Raw genomic sequence first — 21,128 nt, 5'->3', positions numbered from 1 at the left:
TAAACAAAAACAATTAGGTATCAGGGAAAATTCTTTTTATGACCTAAACTTGAAAAATCTGAAAGGCAGTCTACCTTTAAAAAGGGATATTGTTGGATCAGAGAATGGTCACCTATATTGTTATCATGTTCAGGTTACATAATGCGAGAGGGAACATCTGAAAACAGTGACTGAGGAATTTCTCAATTAATAACCCTGTTCAAATTACAGGATTTTTTATATTAAAAAATTAATCTTGCATAAATTAAAATTCAAAATTCTCTCAAAAAGTTCTGGGTTTGAGCCCCATGGCCGATGGGGGCCTTTCTGCGTGGAGTTTGCATGTTCTCCCTGTGTCTGTATGGGTTTCCTCCGGGTGTTCCAGTTTCCCCCACAGTACAAAGACATGCAGGTTAGGCTAACTGGTGGCTCTAAATTGACCGTAGGTGTGAATGTGTGCATGAATGGCTGTTTGTCTTTATGTGTCAGCCCTGCAATGATCTGGTGACTTGTCCAGGGTGTACCCCGCCTCTCCCCCATAGTCAGCTGGGATAGGCTCCAGCTTGCCTGCAATCCTGCACAGGATAAGTGGTTACGGATCATAGATGGATGGATTTTATCGTAAAAAGATGCAACAAGCACTTTTTTTTTAAATAAAGATGTTAGAAATCAATGGCTTTTTTAAAATATAAAAGCACTATCTTTTTGTGCTGTATATTGCATGGATTTGTTTTTATATTAAAAGTGACGTAAATATTAGGACATATAAAACCTGAAACTGATGTGAAAATGTACTTTGTGTGTGATATTGTGTAATATTTCTTAAAATATTACACCCAAAATCTTTAATTTGGAATGTTTTTTTCCCCCCACTACTCTTAATAAGTTACCTGTTGTATACAGTACATTGCTGTTTTCAAATTGTACTTGTAAAAATCCTGGGTTTTATTTACAAAGAAGATTCAAAGGGGTTGAAAATCAATCAGGGCTTTGCCCTCTATTCCTCCCCTGTCACAAATCAAATAAACTAAACAGTAGGCTAGCCCTGCGATGACCTGGCAACGTGTTCAGGGTGTACCCCGCCTCTCACCCATAGTCAGCAGGGATAGGCTCCAGCTTCCCCACAACCCTGTACAGGATAAGCGGTTACGGATAATGAATGGATGGATGGATAAACAGTAGGCTGATAAATAATTAACTGATATGATAACTCTAAGTTGTGTTTAAAAAAACAGCAGTACATTATCACTAACCTGATGAACCACTTATTAGTAGTGATATTTCTGCATGGCTCATTCATTGAAATGGAAGTGTTCAAAATCATAGCAGTGTGGAGTTTGAGAGAATTCATTCATTTTGTGAAAAAAAAGTGCCATGAATTGCCCTTTATTAAGAAAGAAAAGAAGCAAATGTTTCATACATTATTATAAAATATATTTCCTTCTGAACTATTAAGCAAAATGGGCCGTTCCAAACATTGTTCAGAGAGTTGATTTGATCAATCAACTTTTTAGAGAGGGGAAAACATCAAAAGAAGTACAGCAAATTATAGAATGCTCAGCTTAAAAAAATAAAATAAAAATAAAGCCTAATTCGTCCAATAGAGTGTTGTTGGATGAATTAGGGTTTATTTGTTTTGTTTAAATGGACAAACGTTTGAGAAAGAATGTGTCTTAATACATCCATTTAGGAAGAGCATCAATTACCACAGAAAATTATTTTCGTAACTTTTAATACAAAAGAGATCCATAGCACCCACATACACGCTGAACATTCAGTTTGAAAGCCATGACATTAATATCGAGTTATTCCCAGTTATGATAAGTTCCACTCTTCTGGGAAAGCCTTCCACTAGATTTTGGGGTGTGGCTGTGTTCATTCAGTTCAGCTACAAGTGCATTAATGAGAACAGGCACTGATGTTGAGTGAAGAGGCTCCAGTGGGGTTGAGTTCAGTCAGGGCTCTGTCCAGGACACTCGAGTTCTTCCAGTCCAACCTTAACACAGCATGGAGTTTGCTTTGTGCACAGGTGCACTGTCATGCCGGAACAGGTTTCGGTTTCTTAGTTTCAAAACAAAATGGTAATGTTACCACATACAAAGATATTTTATACAATTGTGTGCTTCAGACTTTGTAGAAAAATCACACACAGGCATGATGGTCAGGGGTGCACTTACTTTTGGCTATTTAGTGTATATCTGCAGTGAGTGTTAGGCGAGATGAGTAAATTAGGCATATATTTTGAGGAATGGAAGGAAACTAAGGAAAGAATCAACAGGAAACCCCATCTAAACAGAGTGAAACGTTTTCAGCCATCTTCTAGATACAAATATCGGCACATGACCAGCTCCACCTGAGAAACCAATCAGCTTTGAAGTGATTATGAAACCAAGAGAAGGTTAGTTTAGAACTTTTATAGACATGTTTACAGACCAGTAAAACACACCGCAAAAGAACAAGCCATACAAAACACCACACATGCACACCTTATTGCTCTTGAATGGGTGGAGTCATAGGAGCATATTGCATGCTGTATTCTCTCTCAGACGCAGCCCTTTTGATGGAGTGTCTGTTAGCAGACTCCTCGCTGCTGCACCGGACTTCAGAATGTTTTCCATCACAACAGAACACATCTCCGTAGGCCTCCAGAGTCTCAGCTGACGGCTGTGTGTTCAGCACCTGGTGAAGACCTTCTGCCATCTGCTTCACGTCTTTCAGAGACTGCAAACCAAAGGACAGACACAAATTTGCTTCATTGTATGTTTTATACAACACCATTATGCCACTTAATTCATAAACTAGAGATGAAAGTGGAGCAAAGAAAAAAAATCCTGAACTTTTGAAAGTCAAACTAAGATGGGGGGGAGGCCCCCCGAAAAATTTTTAATAACAACATGCAAAACCCTGCATTCTAGTGCATTTTAGTACTTATTTTCACTAAAACAAGTTAGAACTTTTAAGCCTTTTTCTTTCATGTACATTAATGATTAACATGTCAAAAATATCAAATTTAATTCCCCTAGTTAATGAGTAATTTTCAGGAGTGCATTTAGAAAACGCGGTGATTTTCCTGGCTACACAGTTCATTACTTTGAAAAAAAAAATCAGACAGTTGAAGGTGTGAGGGAAATTTAATGGATGAACATTACTATTCTCTGTGTTTCTGCATGTTGAGCTAAAGTGACTTAGTTACTGAGAAGAGATGATTTTCCACATGCTGTAATCGCTTTTCTGTGGCCTTGGTGATAAGCAGGGTGCCCGAGTTCTCCATAACTATGCATCCGCCTGCACATACCAGAGCACGCCAGATGCACGCTTTAACAAAGCTTCATAGAAAACCTTGAGCCAATCACGTGAAAATGCAAGCAGTAAGCGAATGCCTTTAGAGTGTAATAGATAACAGCCACTAAAACACAACTCAGAGCGCGTACTCTCGGCATCATCAGAAGTGGTGTCTTCTTCTATTATTCTCTTTCCTTTCCTATTTTATATATCTTTATATGATCTACTATAATAAATGACTGAAAAGACAACTGCTAAGCGTTCTGAAGTGTTTATTAGAAATTTCCATTACAAAGGTAAACTCAGCAAAATCCCAAAACAGTACTGTTAAAAAGTAAAGGTCTGCTAGAGTTTCTAAAGCTTTCAGGTTTCAACGTTGGGGACAATGAGCCTCGTTTATCAATCTTTTAGTAGAGTTGTGTGTTTGCATAAGCTAAAGTGAACTAAACATTTCAGATTCATATTTATGCGAGTTGAAGCCAATTGTTTACATTAGTTCGTATTGTCTGTAAATTTAAACACACCAATGAAAACCAAATTTCTCATGTAAATCAGGGGCATAGCTAGGATTTTTCAGTGTGTGTGTGTGTGTGTGTGTGTGTGTGTGTCACGCACTGACTGGCAGGCTGAGTACATAACAAAAAATAAATTACCATTGCTAGTTTTAGGCAGCTTTGAAACCGGCTCTTCCACTATTGCGGTTCCTTCCACGTTTTCTTGATGTTGTGTTCTAGAAACGGCACTAAAACTTAGCTTCGAAGCCACAAAATGCAACTTTGGTGGTATCCATGTCATCCTCAAGCTCGGGTCCTCTACCAGAGGCCTGGGAGTTTGAGGGTTCTGCGCAGCATCTTCAATGTTCCTAGGACTGCGCTCTTCTGGACTGAGGCTTCAGATGTTGTTCCTGGGATTTGCTGGAGCCACTCTCCCAGTTTGGGGGTTACTGCCCCAAGTGCCCCCACTACCACAGGGACCACGCAACCCTTGACCTTCCACATCCGTTCCAGCTGCTCTTTCAACCCTTGATACTTCTCAAGTTTCTCATGTTCCTTCTTCCTGATGTTGGCGTCAGCTGGGATCGCTACATCTATCACCACCACCCTCTTCTGCTCTTTGTCCACCACCACTATGTCCGGTTGGTTAGCCAGGATCTGTTTGTCAGTCTGGAAGCTGAAGTCCCACAGAACCTTGGCCCTGTTGTTCTCAGCCACCTTCTGTGGTATGGCCCATTGGGACTTGGGTACTTCTATTCCATACTGGTTGCAGATGTTCCTGTATACTATCCCAGCCACTTGGTTATGCCTCTCCATGTACGCTGATCCAGCTAGCATCTTACACCCTACTACTATGTGCTGGACTGTTTCAGGGGCTTCTTTGCACAGTCTGCATCTTGGGTCTGATCTACTCTGGTAGATCCTGGCCTCTATGGCTCTTGTGCTTATGGCCTGTTCTTGTGCTGCCATGATTAGTGCCTCTGTGCTGTCTGTCAGTCCTGCATTATCCAGCCACTGGTAGGATTTCTTGATATCAGCCACTTCCTCTATCTGACGGTGGTACATGCCATGTAGGGGTTTGTCCCTCCAGGTTGTCTGTTCCTCCTCCTCCTCTGCACTCTCATCAGGGTTCTGCTGCCTGAGACATTCACTTAGCAGTTCATCCTTTGGGGCCATCTTTCTGATGTATTCTCAGATTTTCGATGTTTCATCCTGGACCGTGGTCTTGACGCTCACTAGCCCTCGGCCTCCCTCTTTCCACTTAGTGTATAGTCTCAGGGTGCTGGACTTGGGGTGGAACCCTCCATGCATGGTGAGGAGCTTTCTAGTCTTGATATCTGTGGCTTCTATCTCCTTCTTTGGCCAGTTTATGATACCAGCGGGGTATCTGATGACTGGTAGTGCGTACATGTTGATGGCTCGGACCTTGTTCTTACCATTCAGCTGACTTTTCAGGACCTGCCTTACTCTCTGGAGGTATTTGGCTGTGGTTGACTTCCTTGTGGCCTCTTCATGGTTTCCGTTAGCCTGTGGGATGCCAAGGTACTTGTAGCTGTCTTGGATATCACCTATGTTGCCCTCTGGTAGGTCAATCCCCTCAGTCCGGATCATCTTGCCTCTCTTTGAGACCATCCGGCCACACTTGTCCAATCCGAATGACATCCCTACGTCATCGCTGTAGATCCGGGTGGTGTGGATCAGCGAGTCTATTTCTCGCTCGTTCCTGGCATACAGCTTGATGTCATCCATGTAGAGCAGGTGGCTGATTGTTGCCCCACTACGGAATCAGTACCCGTAGCCGCTCTTCGTAATGATCTGACTGAAGGGGTTCAGGCCTATGCAGAACAGCAGTGGTGATAGCGCATCTCCTTGGTATATGCCGCACTTGATGTTGACTTGGGCAATGGGTTTTGAGTTGGCCTCTAGGGTTGTCTTCCACATTTCCATTGAGTTCTGGATGAAGGTCCTTAGGTTCCTGTTGATCTTATACAATTCCAGACATTCCAGTATCCATGTGTGTGGCATTGAGTCGTAGGCTTTCTTGTAGTCAATCCAGGCAGTGCACAGGTTGGTCTGTCTCTTCTTACAGTCTCGGGCGACTGTTCTATCGACCAGTAGCTGGTGCTTGGCTCCTCTGGTGTTACTGCCAATTCCTTTCTGTGCCTCGCTCATGTATTGAGCCACATGCTTACTCATTTTTGCCGCAATGATGCCTGACAGGGCCTTCCATGTTGTGCAGTGACAGGTAATTGGATGGGATGGGTCCCTTCTGGGGGTCCTTCATGATTAGGACTGTCCTGCCTTGGGTTAGCCATTCTGGGTGGGTCCCATCCCTCAGCAGCTGGTTCATCTGTGCTGCTAGGCGTTCATGGAGTGCAGTTAGCTTCTTCAGCCAGTACGTATGGATCATATCGGGGCCTGGTGCTGTCCAGCTCTTCATCTTTGACACTCTTTCTTGGACATCTGCCATTGAGATGGTTACTGGTTCTTGTTCTGGGAGGTTGCTGTGGTCAGCTCTTAGGTCCACTAACCATTGGGCATCGGTGTTGTGTGATGCCTTTCTTTCCAGTATTTTTCCACCTCAGCTCTTGGTGGGTCTGACCAGTTGTTGTTTCCCTGCCACTGAGAGTACACCTTGGCTGGTTCAGTGGAGAACAGCTTGTTTATTCTCCTGGCCTCTCCCTCCTTGGTGTATCTCTTCAATCGGGTGGCCAGAGCTGTTAGTCGCTGTTTGGTAGTTTCGAGTGCCTCTGGTATGGAGAGTGAGTTGTACTTCCTGGGTGCCCCTTTATTCACCATGTTCCCTTTCTGTAGTTCAGCTAGCTGGCTAACTTCTCTCCGTGCTGCCTTTATCTTGGCCTCTAATCGTCTTTTCCATGGTGGATACTGTTTGTTATGTCCCGAGCCCACCTTGTGTCCAAGCATCTCCATGATTGTGGGGATGATGATGATGACCTGTCTTCCTGGCTCCCCCTTGCCGTAGCATCGTTGTTGTATTTCATTAATCTCTAGTTGTGATAGTAGATTTCGATTACGGATGTTGGAACACTGGGCTAACTGTTAGCCTTGATTGTGGGTTTCGAAGTATCCAATGGTCCCACATTCGCTGCATGTATCCCCTCTCTCTGGGACTGCTTGTATAGTAGCATTCCAGCAATTCCGTATTTTCTGTCCTCGTCAATCAATGTCTTGTTCCAGTAGCCCACTTCATCAGTTTGCCCTGGTTCCCTAGCAACTGACGCAGACCTTGTTGACCCGGGCGACATCTGAGCCGGTATGACTATCAGTTATGAAGGAGGAAAGGTTTGCTTGTTTTGACATGGCGAATTATTAACACAAGAGGAAATACTTGCAATTCGCAACTAAAAAGACTGCAGCTACACTGGCAGCTTGAACATGCTTTCTAGTGTGATCGTGTTGCGCTTGCGTGCAATTCCATGTAAATGTCAACCTCACCATGCAAAAATAAAGCAACATGTAATACATCAAAACCACTCCCAGAGATATCACCTAGGCCTGTATTTTACAGATGTGAATAAGTTGAACCAATTTGTAACCAACCTAATGTGTCACTGTCAGTCTTTCTTTCTTATAATGTAAAACCCAAGCTAAAATCAACTTTGATCATGTACAATTCTATATTATTGCCACAAGCCACAGAAATGTATGCTAAAATCCACAAAACAATAGCCATCCTAAATATTATTTAAGAACTTTGATAGTTTTAGCTAATATTTAGAGAGTTTTTCAAAGGGTTATGGTGGTTAAATTGCTGATTTTCTAAACATATGCCATGTCTATTTCAGACGCGTCACATCCATAACGGAATTTCGTCACATCCATAACACTGACTTTTCCTTCCGAAACTCTGCATGAAATACAAAATATTTTAAACAAAGATTTTTTAATATTCACCTTGGATCCCTCTATCAAATGGATATCTCCATTTCGACATTAGGTTTACAATTTCACAGAGTTTGATAAAAATGTACAGTCACCCAAGAAAAGTGATACTTTTTCTGTCACGTCCATAACGCATCTTTTATTGGCGTTTTCTGGCATGCCCTAGATGTACTATGGGAATTGTTCTTGTTCTATCACTTCTCCAGTATGGTACAGCCTTAAAATATGCAACACCTGTTTAAATACTGGGAGACAATAAAACATGCATTGGGTCATTTGTTGCCATTTTGAGTTCAAGTGTCACGTCCATAACGCTGGAATTGCTAGTGCGTGCGCCTAACGAGCTCCGGCAGGCATGCCGTTAACAAAGAACACCTGTCTTTAATCAATGAACTATGTTTGGGCTATTTAAGGACTGCGCCCATGCAAGGACGATGCGAAGTATTACGCCGCGTCTAGGAACGCAAAAAATCCGAAAAATAAATTTCTCCATTCGGGAAACCGGAGATTTTCAAGAGTTTTGTCAAATATCCGGATTTCCAGGTAAATCCGGAAGACTTTCATCTATAATAAACTCATCAATCCTGTAGAGAGAGACAGAGCACAGTGCATAGAGTATAGACCCCTTGCGCGTAACATCACGCATCACGTCAGGCATTGCGTGATAATTACACCTGGGGGTCAAACAGACACCGTCTTTCGTGTAAACAAGGCTTTATCTGTCTTCAATATGGCTCATTTTTGCACCTGGTTGTTCAAATAGAGGAAAAGATAAAAGGAATTACCGTCTCACCGCTATCAAGAAAAATTTTAACAAAGAGAAACAAATGCTTCAAGAACAACGAAGAAATGAGAGGTTAAAGAGAATACGAGGAGAGGAGCTAAACCTGAAAACTCCAGAGAAATTCGTGATTGTATTTAAAATGTATTAAAAAAATAGAAAGTCAGAAGTGAGTATGGAAGAGTTTGCTTAAGAATCTCATTTTATTTTTTTCTGCTTGCATTGGAGTTAGCTTCTTCATGAAAGTGTTTGATTTTTCTTAAAGGTGCAGCAGCTTCCTTATTCAACATGGTAAACCCAGATTGGTTTCAAACAACTTGGACATAACTCGGTAAAAAACCCAACAAGGAGTGACATGCACGATATATCCTGAAAGAACAGAAAAGATTAAAAGATTAAGAGCAGAGAGAGCTGAAGCTTTCTGTTATCAGAGGAACTCATTCCTGTGTAAAATGTCACCAGGGAGTCAGAGTGCAGTAATGAACCGACAGTTTGAGAGAGTTCTACACAAACACATTGAACTTTACAACAGCTGCACACATGTGAAATGGAAATAAATCAACTAAGGCAGGAAAAACTACTTTGGATAAAATTGTTACTGTCCGTTACACACTGATCAACCTGTGTGACTCAGCTGTGCCTTTTGAATCGAGAATAAATGAAGAGGATAAAGCAGCTAGAGATAATGAGATGAAATGAGAACTGAACATTAACTGTTTATTTAAATTATCATCACAAGGGTGATTTGTATGACTATAGCTACAACTGGAATGTGCTGGTTCTGTTAGTGTTTGTAATTACTGTACCATCCACTATTCGATAAAATAAAATCTTACAATATTGTTTGAAAGTCTAGAGGAAGATATTTTGTCATTTTACAAATAACACTTCAGATATTGTTTTAACAATAATAAGCATCACTGTATAAACGATAGAGTGTAAATAGCTGTGTAAGTAGATGTCCTTGGGGTTGTTAGACATGGAGGGGTGGGAATAAGATCTAGCCCACAGTTCAGGTCGGAGTCCTTTGAGAGTAAATACTTTAGCTTTCGCAACATTCTGTTCCCAAAAGCTGATGTCGGGAAAAAGCCTTTACACAAAAGATTTTCTTGCTTTTGTAGTTTTTTTTTTTTAAAATAAAACTGTTCTTCCGTGTCCGGACTCTTCGGGAAAAAGAAGGTATATTCCAACATGTAGCTAACGCTTGGTCACAAATCTGCACCGTCACTCCAGTCATTTTGAGGAATTTTGTATGGATCATAACTGCTAATAAACTAATTTCCACATATCTGTAATTCGCTTCTTTCTGACTAAGATTAGCCAAGTAATCCAATAGGAGAGCTATTTTTAGCTGTAGTTTTCTTCGGACAACAGCAACAGACGCCGCACATCTTTGCTTGGCTTCAGTATGTGAACAGTATGTAAACAAAGTTTGCTTGTCCCCCAGGTAGCGACGGTTGCTAATGTAAATGTGACGTCAGTGCAAGGGGTCTATAGCCAAACAATCCCAGGGACCCATTAAAAAATTGATTGTCATCCTCTCTCTAATATATGACTGTTGTTTCTTTTCCCCTTTGTTCATTGTATATTGTTATAATATATTGGGAATGTTTTTTTTTCTCATTTATCCTTTTATGTCGTGTCAGTTTGTCATGTCTAGATATTTGTATTATTATGTTGTGTACGGTTACTTTATGTATTCTGTTTTTTGCATCAATAAAAAAAAAAAAAAATCCCAGGGACCCGCTGAAGGTGCTGCAGCACACCCTACTGTCAAGACTGAGTTACTGCATCTGCTACCAAATCTGAAGAAAGTTGCAGTGTACAGTTGTGCTCAGGCGTTTACTTACACACACGAATATCATGGCAATATCAGACTTAATGAGTTCTCTGAACTGTTCCTTTTCTCTCACATTTTAATTTGAAAATCAACACAGGGTCAAAATTAAACATACAGCACACTTAATACTTGGTTACAATGTCCCTTACAAGGTTTCATCTTGATCAGATGCTTTTGGTCACCACCAACAAGCTTCTGGCAGATTTCTGGTTGGATGTTTGCCTGCTGCTCTAGGCAGAATTGGTAGAGTTCAATTAAATGTGCGCATTTCCTGGCACAGACCTGACTTTTAACCACAGTCCATATATTTTCAACAGGGTTGAGGTCAGGATTTGTTTTGAGCTTAATGTCACTCTGCTTTATCCATTTCACAACCAGCTTTGAGGTGTGTTTGGGATCGTTGTCCTGTTGGAAAACCCAACTGAGTACAAGTTGATGGCTTGAGGTTCATCTCATCTCATTATCTGTAGCCGCTTTATCCTGTTCTACAGGGTCTCAGGCAAGCTGGAGCCTATCCCAGCTGACTACGGGCGAAAGGCGGGGTACACCCTGGACAAGTCGCCAGGTCATCACAGGGCTGACACATAGACACAGACAACCATTCACACTCACACTCACACCTACGGTCAATTTAGAGTCACCAGTTAACCTAACCTGCATGTCTTTGGACTGTGGGGGAAACCGGAGCACCCGGAGGAAACCCACGCGGACACGGGGAGAACATGCAAACTCCGCACAGAAAGGCCCTCGCTGGCCACGGGGCTCGAACCCGGACCTTCTTGCTGTGAAGCGACAGCGTTAACCACTACACCACCGTGCCGCCCTGACTTGAGGTTATGCTGAAGAATTTTGAGATTCATTATTCCATCCACTTTGTGCAATATACCAGTTCCGCTGGCAGCAAAACAGCCCCAGAGCATGATACTACCATCATCATGCTTTACAGGTGGTAGTGTTCCTCTGCTCATCGTGACCAAACAACTCAATCTTTGTCTCATCTGACCATAAAACTTTCCTCCAGAAGGCTTTTTTTGTCCATGTGGTCAGCTGCAAACCTGAATTGACCTTGAAGGTGTTGCTTTTAGAGCATGGGCTTCTTTCTTGGATGGGAACCTCTCAGTCCATGGTGATCTAAAATTTGCTTGACTGTACACAGTAACGCTGGTGTTCCAGCAGCTTCCAGTTCATGGCAGGACTGCATCTTGGTGGTTTCTGGGTTGTTCCTGAACATGCAAATCAATTACCTCTCAGCTGAGGGTGACAATTTGGGTCTTCTTTCAGAAAAAAGTGACTTGGCAAAGTGGCTACACCTCCCAATAATTTATACTTGCATAAATTGTTTGAACCAATTATGTTAAAATCTGCAGTTGTTTAGAAATAGCTCCAAGAGACTTCCCTGTGTTGTGTAACTCTGATCCTCTTTCTCAGAACTGCACTGAGCTCCTTGGACTTTTCCATTGTATTGTGCACTGGTCAAAACAATGAGTGCTATCAAACAAACTATGTTGTGCACAGAGATGCTACTAGCTGTAGTCAATCATCACTAACAGGAAGTTAAGAGGCCAAGACCTTGGCAAGTTACGACTTTCTGGAACTGTCAGCACCACTGAGGTAATAATAATCTAAATGGGGGTATGTAATTTTTTTTTTAACCTGAACGTATAATTTTGACCCTGTGCTGATTTCCGTAAACCCTAAATAAATTAAAACTCGTGCACCAAGTTCTTGCTTTTTTCTATTAAACATGCATGTTGTACAATCGGTCTACCACAGAAAAAGAACCGCTCAAAGAGATCACCGAAAGCCCAATATTGCCATGATGTTCATGTACGTGTATGTAAACTTCTGGCTGCAACTGTATGAGATTCTGTGCATTAATATGTTCAGAGTAAAGAGTAAACACTGGCAGCTGGGAGGATGATCAGGGATAAGCACAGGACAGTGTTTATGATTACAGCAGCAACTCTAAGAAGCTTACAGTGGTGCTTGAAAGTTTGTGAACCCTTTAGAATTTTCTATATTTCTGCATAAATATGACCTAAAACATCATCAGATTTTCACACAGGCCCTAAAAGTAGATAAAGAGAACCCAGTTAAACAAATGAGACAAAAATATTATACTTGGTCATTTATTATTTATTGAGGAAAATGATCCAATAATACATATCTGTGAGTGGCAAAAGTATGTGAACCTCTAGGATTAGCAGTTAATTTGAAGGTGAAATTTGAGTCAGGTGTTTTCAATCAATGGGATGACAGTCAGGTGTGAGTGGGTACCCTGTTTTATTTAAAGAACAGGGATCTATCAAAGTCTGATCTTCACAACACATGTTTGTGGAAGTGTATCATGACACGAACAAAGGAGATTTCTGAGGACCTCAGAAAAAGCGTTGTTGATGCTCATCAGGCTGGAAAAGGTTACAAAACCATCTCTAAAGAGTTTGGACTCCACCAATCCAGAGTCAGACAGATTGTGTACAAATGCCGGAAATTCAAGACCATTGTTACCCTCCCCAGGAGCGGTCAACCAACAAAGATCACCCCAAGAACAAGACATGTAATCGTCGGCAAGGTCACAAAGGACCCCAGGGTAACTTCTGAGCAACTGAAGGCCTCTCTCACATTGGCTAATGTTCATGAGTCCACCATCAGGAGAACACTGAACAACAATGGTGTGCATGGCAGGGTTGCAAGGAGAAAGCCACTGCTCTCCAAAAAAAACATTGCTGCTCATCTGCAGTTTGCTAAAGATCACGTGGACAAGCCAGAAGGCTATTGGAAAAATGTTTTGTGGACGGATGAGACCAAAATAGAACTTTTTGGTTTAAATGAGAAGCGTTATGTTTGGAGAAAGGAAAACACTGCATTCCAGCATAAGAACCTTATCCCATCTGTGAAACATGGTGGTGGTAGTATCATGGTTTGGGCCTGTTTTGCTGCATCTGGGCCAGGATGGCTTGCCACCATTGATGGAACAATGAATTCTGAATTGTACCAGCAAATTCTAAAGGAAAATGTCAGGACATCTGTCCATGAACTGAATCTCAAGAGAAGGTGGGTCATGCAGCAAGACAACGACCCTAAGCACACAAATCGTTCTACCAAAGAATGGTTAAAGAAGAATAAAGTTAATGTTTTGGAATGGCCAAGTCAAAGTCCTGATCTTAATCCAATCGAAATGTTGGGGAAGGAACTGAAGCGAGCAGTTCATGTGAGGAAACCCACCAACATCCCAGAGTTGAAGCTGTTCTGTACGGAGGAACGGGCTAAAATTCCTCCAAGCCGGTGTGCAGGACTGATCAACAGTTACCGGAAACGTTTAGTTGCAGTTATTGCTGCACAAGGGGGTCACACCAGATACTGAAAGCAAAGGCTCACATACTTTTGCCATTCACAGATATGTAATATTGGATCATTTTCCTCAATAAATAAATGTCCAAGTATAATATTTTTGTCTCATTTGTTTAACTGGGTTCTCTTTATCTACTTTTAGGACTTGTGTGAAAATCTGATGATGTTTTAGGTCATATTTATGTAGAAATATAGAAAATTCTAAAGGGTTCACAAACTTTCAAGCACTGTTGTAAAGTGCTGCCTGATTTTCTTGTATGTTAAATGTATATATGGGCACGAGTGCTGCGTACCTTCATGACTGTAGACGCTTGTGTGAACATCCTGGGTGCAGCAGCAGAAACACTGCTCATTACGGTGTCTGCAGAGGAACAGATTCTGCATGAATAGCCAAGAATGCTTTTTTTTCATGTGGTTGGAACGAACAGCATCAAGAATTGTGAAACGAAGTGAACACTTACCCTGAACAGGATCTCGCTTCACTTCTTGTGGCTTCACTGCAGTTTCAAACAAACTCTAAAACAAACATGAACAATATGTTAGACTGTGGAGTAAATTTTCTGTTTCCCCTTCAATAAGGATTTGCAAGCAGGCAACAAGACTAAATGAGAGAGAGATGTTGTTAAAGAAGCTTCATGAATATACACCAGCGAAATGTGGGAAATGAGGAATTTTGACAGACAAGTCTGAAATGTTGTCTGTCCATCCAAATTCCAGCCTGTCTGAATGATGGGCCAAAGGCCTGGAACAATGCAGTCGGGGGTCCAGAGCCCACCTTAGGGCCCTGGAAGCTGAAGGGCTTTAGATGCCTGGAGATGTCCTCTCAGCTATTTCCAGGCACATTATTATCTCGCCCGCGATGGAGTAAGCAGGGCGAGGTATTGTAATCAGTGCAGTTTGTTTGTGTGTGTCTTTTAACAATCCAGTGTCTAGACGGTTGCATCGATTGACTTCAAATTTTCAGGGTAGGTGGGCAACGGTCTGTAGATTATCTGATTAAATTTTGGGGGTAATTGAGTCAAGGTGAAGGTCACTGGAAAGGTCAACCTTCTGGTCAAAATAACATTTTCCGTTATAACTCAAAAACGGTTGCCGATAGACAAATTTTTACTATTATGAGCATATTGGAACTCCCATATGGCCTTTCATTTGGCACCATGATCTTTGACCTTGAAAAGTCAAACTCAAGGTCACAGATTTTCAGAGGGCTGTAACTTGAAAACGGTTGATGGTCGACAGATATTTACCATTATCAACTTATAGGAAGTGCCATTTGGGCTTTCATTTGGCACCATGACCTTTGACCTTGAACGACACTGAAATGTCAAATTCAAGGTCATGGATTTTCATAGAACTATAACCTGACAGCTGATGATTGAGAAATATTACCATTATCTACATATAGGTATAAAATAAGTGCTGCCAGGTGAGGTTTGGTTTGCCTGGCAACACTTCTTGTAATCTTCAAAGGCCAAATTGCACTAAACGTTAGTTGCTAATCACACTACAAATTAAATATAAATTTACAAGAAAATGTCCGAAGACTCAAGAAAAACATGCTTAAAGTTCTACCCAAGAAAACAGTAGCACACGCAGGTCAGTTCCATGTCGAGAAAAAAGTATGGGGGGCCAAGGATGTTCCAGTTGGTTACAACTTACTGGTCCTCATATATAGGTACTTTAATAACACTCATGAAACAGTCAACAATGACTATTTTTTTATACTATGTTTATATTAAGTCGATAAGAAATTTAGTAATTTGCAATACAGCTATTCTTACATTATAGAGTTAAAGTTTTGAGTACGAGATTCCAAGCAACTTTGGAAACAAAATGACTTTTAAAATGACTCAAAACTCGACATGGTAACATCATTTGGCATTCAGACTAAAATCTGCTGGACTAGAACTTAGAAAATAGAAGAAAATAAAAAACTATTAAAATATAAAATCTACATCCTCCAAAGCATATGACTGTCATTCTTCTTATGAATGAAAAAAATGCACATAATAAAAACCACTGATTGGGAGTTTGGCAATTAACATAACGTACTGCAGTTTCATGTAAACTGAACTCAATCACTTGATTGGATTAATCAATCAGATACTATCAATCCTAAAACACTAGTTCAACTGCATCGTGCAATAAAAACAACAGTGAATACTGAGTGTATTATTATTGTCTTATTTAGTGGGCCACTCGTGGAGAGGGAGGTGCCTGTAAATTTTAGCAGGGCTAGGACCTTTGGTGGCAGAGTTATGAATTTTTAGATCCCCACGCGCATGGCTGGAGCCAGGGTTCGTGCTAAAGTTTTCCACGAGCCGCACTCACTCCTGATGTCAGATCAGGCCTTACCTGGGCTCATTCGAAAGGTCTCGGGGAGGAGGATGTGCCTGCAAAGTTTGGTGGGGCTGGGACTTTGGGTGGCCGAGTTATGAATTTTTAAAGGCTGGCTCAAGCCAAGGCTCGTGTTAAAGTTTTTCAGAGGCTCTGGGGCGAATAGAGGGCCAAGCCGTGGTCATACTGGGCCGTGCCTGGGTTGGTTCGAAAGGGCTCGAGGAGAGGGACGTGTCTGTAAATTTTGGCAGGGCTGAGACCATCGGTGGCCAAGTTATACATTTTTAAAGTCGGGCCCGCAGGAGCCCCCATTATGACATAATGTATTCACCCAGTGTAACGTTTGGAAGAAAATTAGAAGTACGGGTAGTCGTCGACTTACGACTGCGTTTGGTTACGACTGACCGGTCGTAAACCAATCTGGTCGTAAGTCAGCCTATGTTAAATGAACGCAAGTAAATTGTGATGTGTAATGATATTGTAATCATCTTAGTCTTATTTTATCAACATTTTCTTATTTCATTACCATGGCTCATTATTTGGTTTAAGTCAAACACTGCGTACAGTACAATTCATTTAATATGTGCAAAACAAAAAATACGAAATACAGGCATGAAAAATAGAAAACATTTTAGTTTGAAACTGGCGAGAGGCTGGATGCTGGGCGATGCCAAGAGCTGGGGCGGAAACTGTCGTACGCTCAGCTGGGAAACACTCGCCAGTCGTAACCAGACGGTCGTAAAGTCGATTGCTCATAAGTTGCATAGGTCGTAAGTCGACGACTACCTGTAAATTAGACCAATATCTTTACAATTTTTTCATGGGCCATCTGGTTTGATGCTTTGGAAATACAAACAGACACATGCGAAAATTACCAGTAAACATCCACTGGTCCGGCCTTATTTCCCACACTGCCAGTGTTGTCTGAGACACTCTCTCTACCCCAGACAAACTGTATCTGCATACCCCCCCCCCAAAAAAAAAAAATCCAACAACAACACTTTCACTTACTCTCTGGTTTCTCATAACAAAAAGATCTCTCTCAAAAAACATTTAATCCATAACACACAAAGATTTTACTACGAGCACGCACACAGACAGTTTTTCTCCATCAGGCAGAGGATTACACGTTCTGAAATAATAAGAATTTTAAGAAGCCCTTTACCATTCTTTAAATAATAAAACACACCAGATAGATAAACACACACACACACACACACACACACCATCCATGGACATTTTAGATCTTAAATGTTCAGAGATTACGTGTTATTCCTGGTTTCCTAATTTATAAAAACAGCAAGTTGACGAACCATAAGTTTGCGTTCAGCTTTCAGGGACCGTACAAAATACGGCAGAATTTTCTTTGGGTAAACGCTGCGTTTCCAACTGGTCTGGACAATCTTCTCATCCAGCAGGTCATCCATTATGCTGCACTCGTAATCTAGAGAAGGATCAGAACTCAGCACACAGACAGTACACAACAACACCTCAGACAACCTTCAAAACGATGGGCTGGGAATCATTTATCATTGTAACAAAAAAGGGTTGTTGTTTTAAATCCCAGACCCCACTGTGTTAAGTCATGCTGTAGACAGAGCAACTATAATTCTGCTCAACATCTAAGTATTTATAGCACTTTATAACTAAGCTAATACCCTTGTTAATACAGTCACTGTGAGCAGGACACTTATTAGGGGGCTTTTATAATCCCACCTTCACAGTTCTCTTCTGCTGCTGCTTCATCCCAGGAGAAACCTCCAACAGAGATGTTCTCCTGCACTGCAACCTCAAAATTCTAACAACAACAAAAAAAGAAATCTAATTACTGTTATATCTAGAGTGTTTATACTGTTTATATTGTCTGTTTGAGTGTTTAGTCTGTGTGTAGTTCTTATCTAGTGTTGACACTGTTTATATTGTCTGAGTGTTTAGTCCATGTCTTGTTCTTATCTAGTGTTTATACTGTTTATTTATACTGTTTATATTGTTTGTCTGAGTGTTTAGTCTATGTCTAGTTCCTACCTAGAGTATCTAGAGCATTTATACGGTTTATATTGTTGTTTGTTTTTTTTCAATTATTCTATTTTTATTTATTGCATTGCCTGTTTGCACCGTGGGTCAGAGAGGACTGATATTTCATCTGTGCTGTATGTCGAGCATGTATAGCATATTTGACAATAAAGTTGACTTGACTTATATAAAAAGTATACCTCCACTTTCTGTAATAATAATAATAATAATAGGGCGGCACGGTGGTGTAGTGGTTAGCGCTGTCGCCTCACAGCAAGAAGGTCCGGGTTCGAGCCCCGTGGCCGGCGAGGGCCTTTCTGTGCGGAGTTTGCATGTTGTCCGCGTGGGTTTCCTCCGGGTGCTCCGGTTTCCCCCACAGTCCAAAGACATGCAGGTTAGGTTAACTGGTGACTCTAAATTGACCGTAGGTGTGAATGTGAGTGTGAATGGTTGTCTGTGTCTATGTGTCAGCCCTGTGATGACCTGGCAACTTGTCCAGGGTGTACCCCGCCTTTCGCCCGTAGTCAGCTGGGATAGGCTCCAGCTTGCCTGCGACCCTGTAGAAGGATAAAGCGGCTAGAGATAATGAGATGAATGAGATAATAATAATAATAATAATAATAATAATAAAGCCTTGCACTTCTTCTTCTTTCGGTTTTATGGCGGTTGGCAACTAGCTTCAATGGTGCATTACCGCTACCAGTTGGACTGGGGTGTGATACTTGAGTTAAAAAAAAAAAACTAAATTATTTTAATTAGACCTGTGTTCCTTAAGAAATTAAATACATATTTGAAGCAGATATCGCCTGTACTTCTTTGCAGAATGTCCTCCAAGTTTAACACTAATTGTTTCCCTTGCAACTGTAAAATTGATCTTTGTCTTTCTTCCTGGTATTTAGGACATTGCAAAATAACATGCTCTGTAGACTCTGGGCTGCCACAGAAATCACATTTTCCATCTGCATGCTTTTTTATCATCACCAAAGAACTATTTAATCTTGTGTGTCCAAACCTCATTCTCGAAAAAGCATCCTCCTCTTCCTTACTTCTGTTGGTGTTTCTGCTCTTTCCCACTTGGTTCTGGATATTATAAAACTGTCTCCCAGTCTGGCCATTTTCCCTTAACTATGTTTTTAATCATACTTTTAATTTCTGCCTTGCTGTAAGCGACTTCGATATCTATGCTGGGATTTGCAGCTGCTTGTTTAGCGCACTTATCTGCCATCTCATTCCCTACAACTCCTATATGAGCTGCTACCCATACAAGAGTTATCTTCACTCCTGTAAAAAGCCTCGCACTTACCAACAGCATTTCTTGCAACATCTTTTCCACATCGCTTTCATTCAGTTCCGGTTGACGCTCGAGCAACTTTATGAGCAAACTTTTATATTTTGTCAGCTGATGAGTGACCATTCTCTTCGATTTGACATTGACTCTGAAATCTTGCTGTTTCTCCGCTGTTGATATCGAAACTCCATTTCGATCCGCCATCTTCTCGCGCCAACTTTTCAAAACAACCAACAAGCGGAAGTAGAAACGATCGTGGAATTGACCCGGAAGCGAAATCACTGAGCTCTATGGCGCGCTCATAGGCTCGTCAGAGTGAAGCCATCTGGCCGCCATCTTACCACTCGCATCGCGTGGATTTGGCTTAAATCGTCCTGTCCGATCAAATTTGCCCCAAGAAAAGTATCTCCTGACTCCCCCCCCTTCATTACCTCCTCTTATTTTTTCAACTTTACCCACATTCCTTACATGATGATGATAGTTTATTTCGAACATGTAAATAAACAATGAATAAATAAGCAGATAACAAGAAAAGCAAAACATCATTTGCAACAAGAACACGTAAAAAGCCACTAAATTAGAAAATAAACCTTAAATAATATAGGTAATAATAATAATATATCAAAACAAAAGAAAACAAGACAAAAATACAAACAAGGACACACGAAGCAGTTTTGGGTTTAGCCTACATGTCCAAAAAGGAGTGGGCTGAGGTAAAAACTTAAATATATTTACATATACATTACATATGTTTATAGTACTCCGCTTCACTGTTATTGTTTTTTTTTTCCCTTTTCCAGTTCAGTCTCTGATCATTTTTTTGAACTGCTCTTTTACTACTGTAATTATTTTTAGGGAGATTATTTCAGTTTTTCTGTTATACAGTGTATCTTTCTATTTTGTATAGTCTTTCTTTCTTTCTATTATAATATCAACACAAAGGCTGTACACTACTTCCTTTCTATTTTGGACAGTTGTTGAAACAGGATTATTTTTCTCATGTTATTTGCTGGCGTGGGGCGGCACGGTAGTGTAGTGGTTAGCGCTGTCGCCTCACAGCAAGAAGGTCTGGGTTCGAGCCCCGTGTCCGGTGAGGGCCTTTCTGTGCGGAGTTTGCATGTTCTCCCCGTGTCCGCGTGGGTTTCCTCCGGGTGCTCCGGTTTCCCCCACAGTCCAAAGACATGCAGGTTAGGTTAACTGGTGACTCTAAATTGACCGTAGGTGTGAATGTGAGTGTGAATGGCTGTCTGTGTCTATGTGTCAGCCCTGTGATGACCTGGTGACTTGTCCAGGGTGTACCCCGCCTTTCGCCTGTAGTCAGCTGGGATAGGCTCCAGCTTGCCTGCGACCCTGTAGAACAGGATAAAGCGGCTACAGATAATGAGATGAGATTACATATTTGCCAGCGGCACGGAGGTGTAGTGGTTAGCGATGTCGCCTCACAGCAAGAAGGTCCGGGTTCGAGCCCCGTGGCCGGCAAGGGCCTTTCTGTACAGAGTTTGCATGTTCTCCCCATGTCTGTGTGCGTTTCCTCCGGGTGCTCCGGTTTCCCCCACAGTCCAAAGACATGCAGGTTAGGTTAACTGGTGACTCTAAATTGACTGTAGGTGTGAATGTGAGTGTGAATGGTTGTCTGTGTCTATGTGTCAGCCCTGTGATGGCCTGGCGACTTGTCCAGGGTGTACCCCGCCTTTCGCCCGTAGTCAGCTGGGATAGGCTCCAGCTTGCCTGCGACCCTGTAGAACAGGATAAAGCGGCTACAGATAATGAGATGAGATGTTATTTGCCATTTTCACTTCATGACCCATCATTTTTGGGTCCTTTATTTATTTATTGACAAAAACATTTGAAATACATCCA

General features: G+C 41.5%; 1 protein-coding gene across 3 annotated transcripts; it reads right to left on the bottom strand.

Annotated features, from left to right (window-relative positions):
* Positions 1 to 1,694: 1,694 nt before the first annotated feature.
* Positions 1,695 to 19,494, bottom strand: nsl1 (NSL1 component of MIS12 kinetochore complex). Of its 3 annotated transcripts, XM_060907641.1 has the most exons (7): positions 19,284 to 19,494; positions 17,684 to 17,765; positions 17,281 to 17,411; positions 14,092 to 14,146; positions 13,924 to 13,991; positions 2,466 to 2,700; positions 1,695 to 2,040 (listed from the first exon to the last, which is right to left on the bottom strand). In XM_060907641.1, the coding sequence occupies exons 1-6, from the start codon at positions 19,470 to 19,472 to the stop codon at positions 2,467 to 2,469; spliced, it is 759 nt and encodes a 252-aa protein (XP_060763624.1). In that variant the 5' UTR covers positions 19,473 to 19,494; the 3' UTR covers positions 1,695 to 2,040; position 2,466. The 3 variants fall into 3 exon arrangements, with proteins under 3 accessions (XP_060763624.1, XP_060763616.1, XP_060763632.1); XM_060907633.1 differs by having other exon boundaries at positions 1,695 to 2,700; XM_060907649.1 differs by lacking the exons at positions 1,695 to 2,040; positions 2,466 to 2,700; positions 13,924 to 13,991; positions 14,092 to 14,146 and adding an exon at positions 16,529 to 16,753.
* Positions 19,495 to 21,128: the final 1,634 nt, after the last annotated feature.

Source organism: Neoarius graeffei, chromosome 2 (genome assembly GCF_027579695.1).
Source record: "Neoarius graeffei isolate fNeoGra1 chromosome 2, fNeoGra1.pri, whole genome shotgun sequence".
In the NCBI taxonomy this organism is placed as follows: Eukaryota; Metazoa; Chordata; class Actinopteri; order Siluriformes; family Ariidae; genus Neoarius; species Neoarius graeffei.
This window is presented reverse-complemented; position numbering and strand designations above follow the sequence as displayed.

Coding starts and splice junctions, on each gene's coding strand:
- nsl1 (XM_060907633.1), bottom strand. CDS start 19,472: ATGGCGGATCGAAATGGAGTTTCGATATCAACAGCGGAGAAACAGCAA. Junction 17,766..19,283: donor TGTTGCAAGAAATGCTGTTG/GTAAGTGCGAGG, acceptor TGTTGTTGTTAG/AATTTTGAGGTTGCAGTGCA. Junction 2,701..13,923: donor AAGCGTCTACAGTCATGAAG/GTACGCAGCACT, acceptor TTTGGTTTGCAG/TCTCTGAAAGACGTGAAGCA.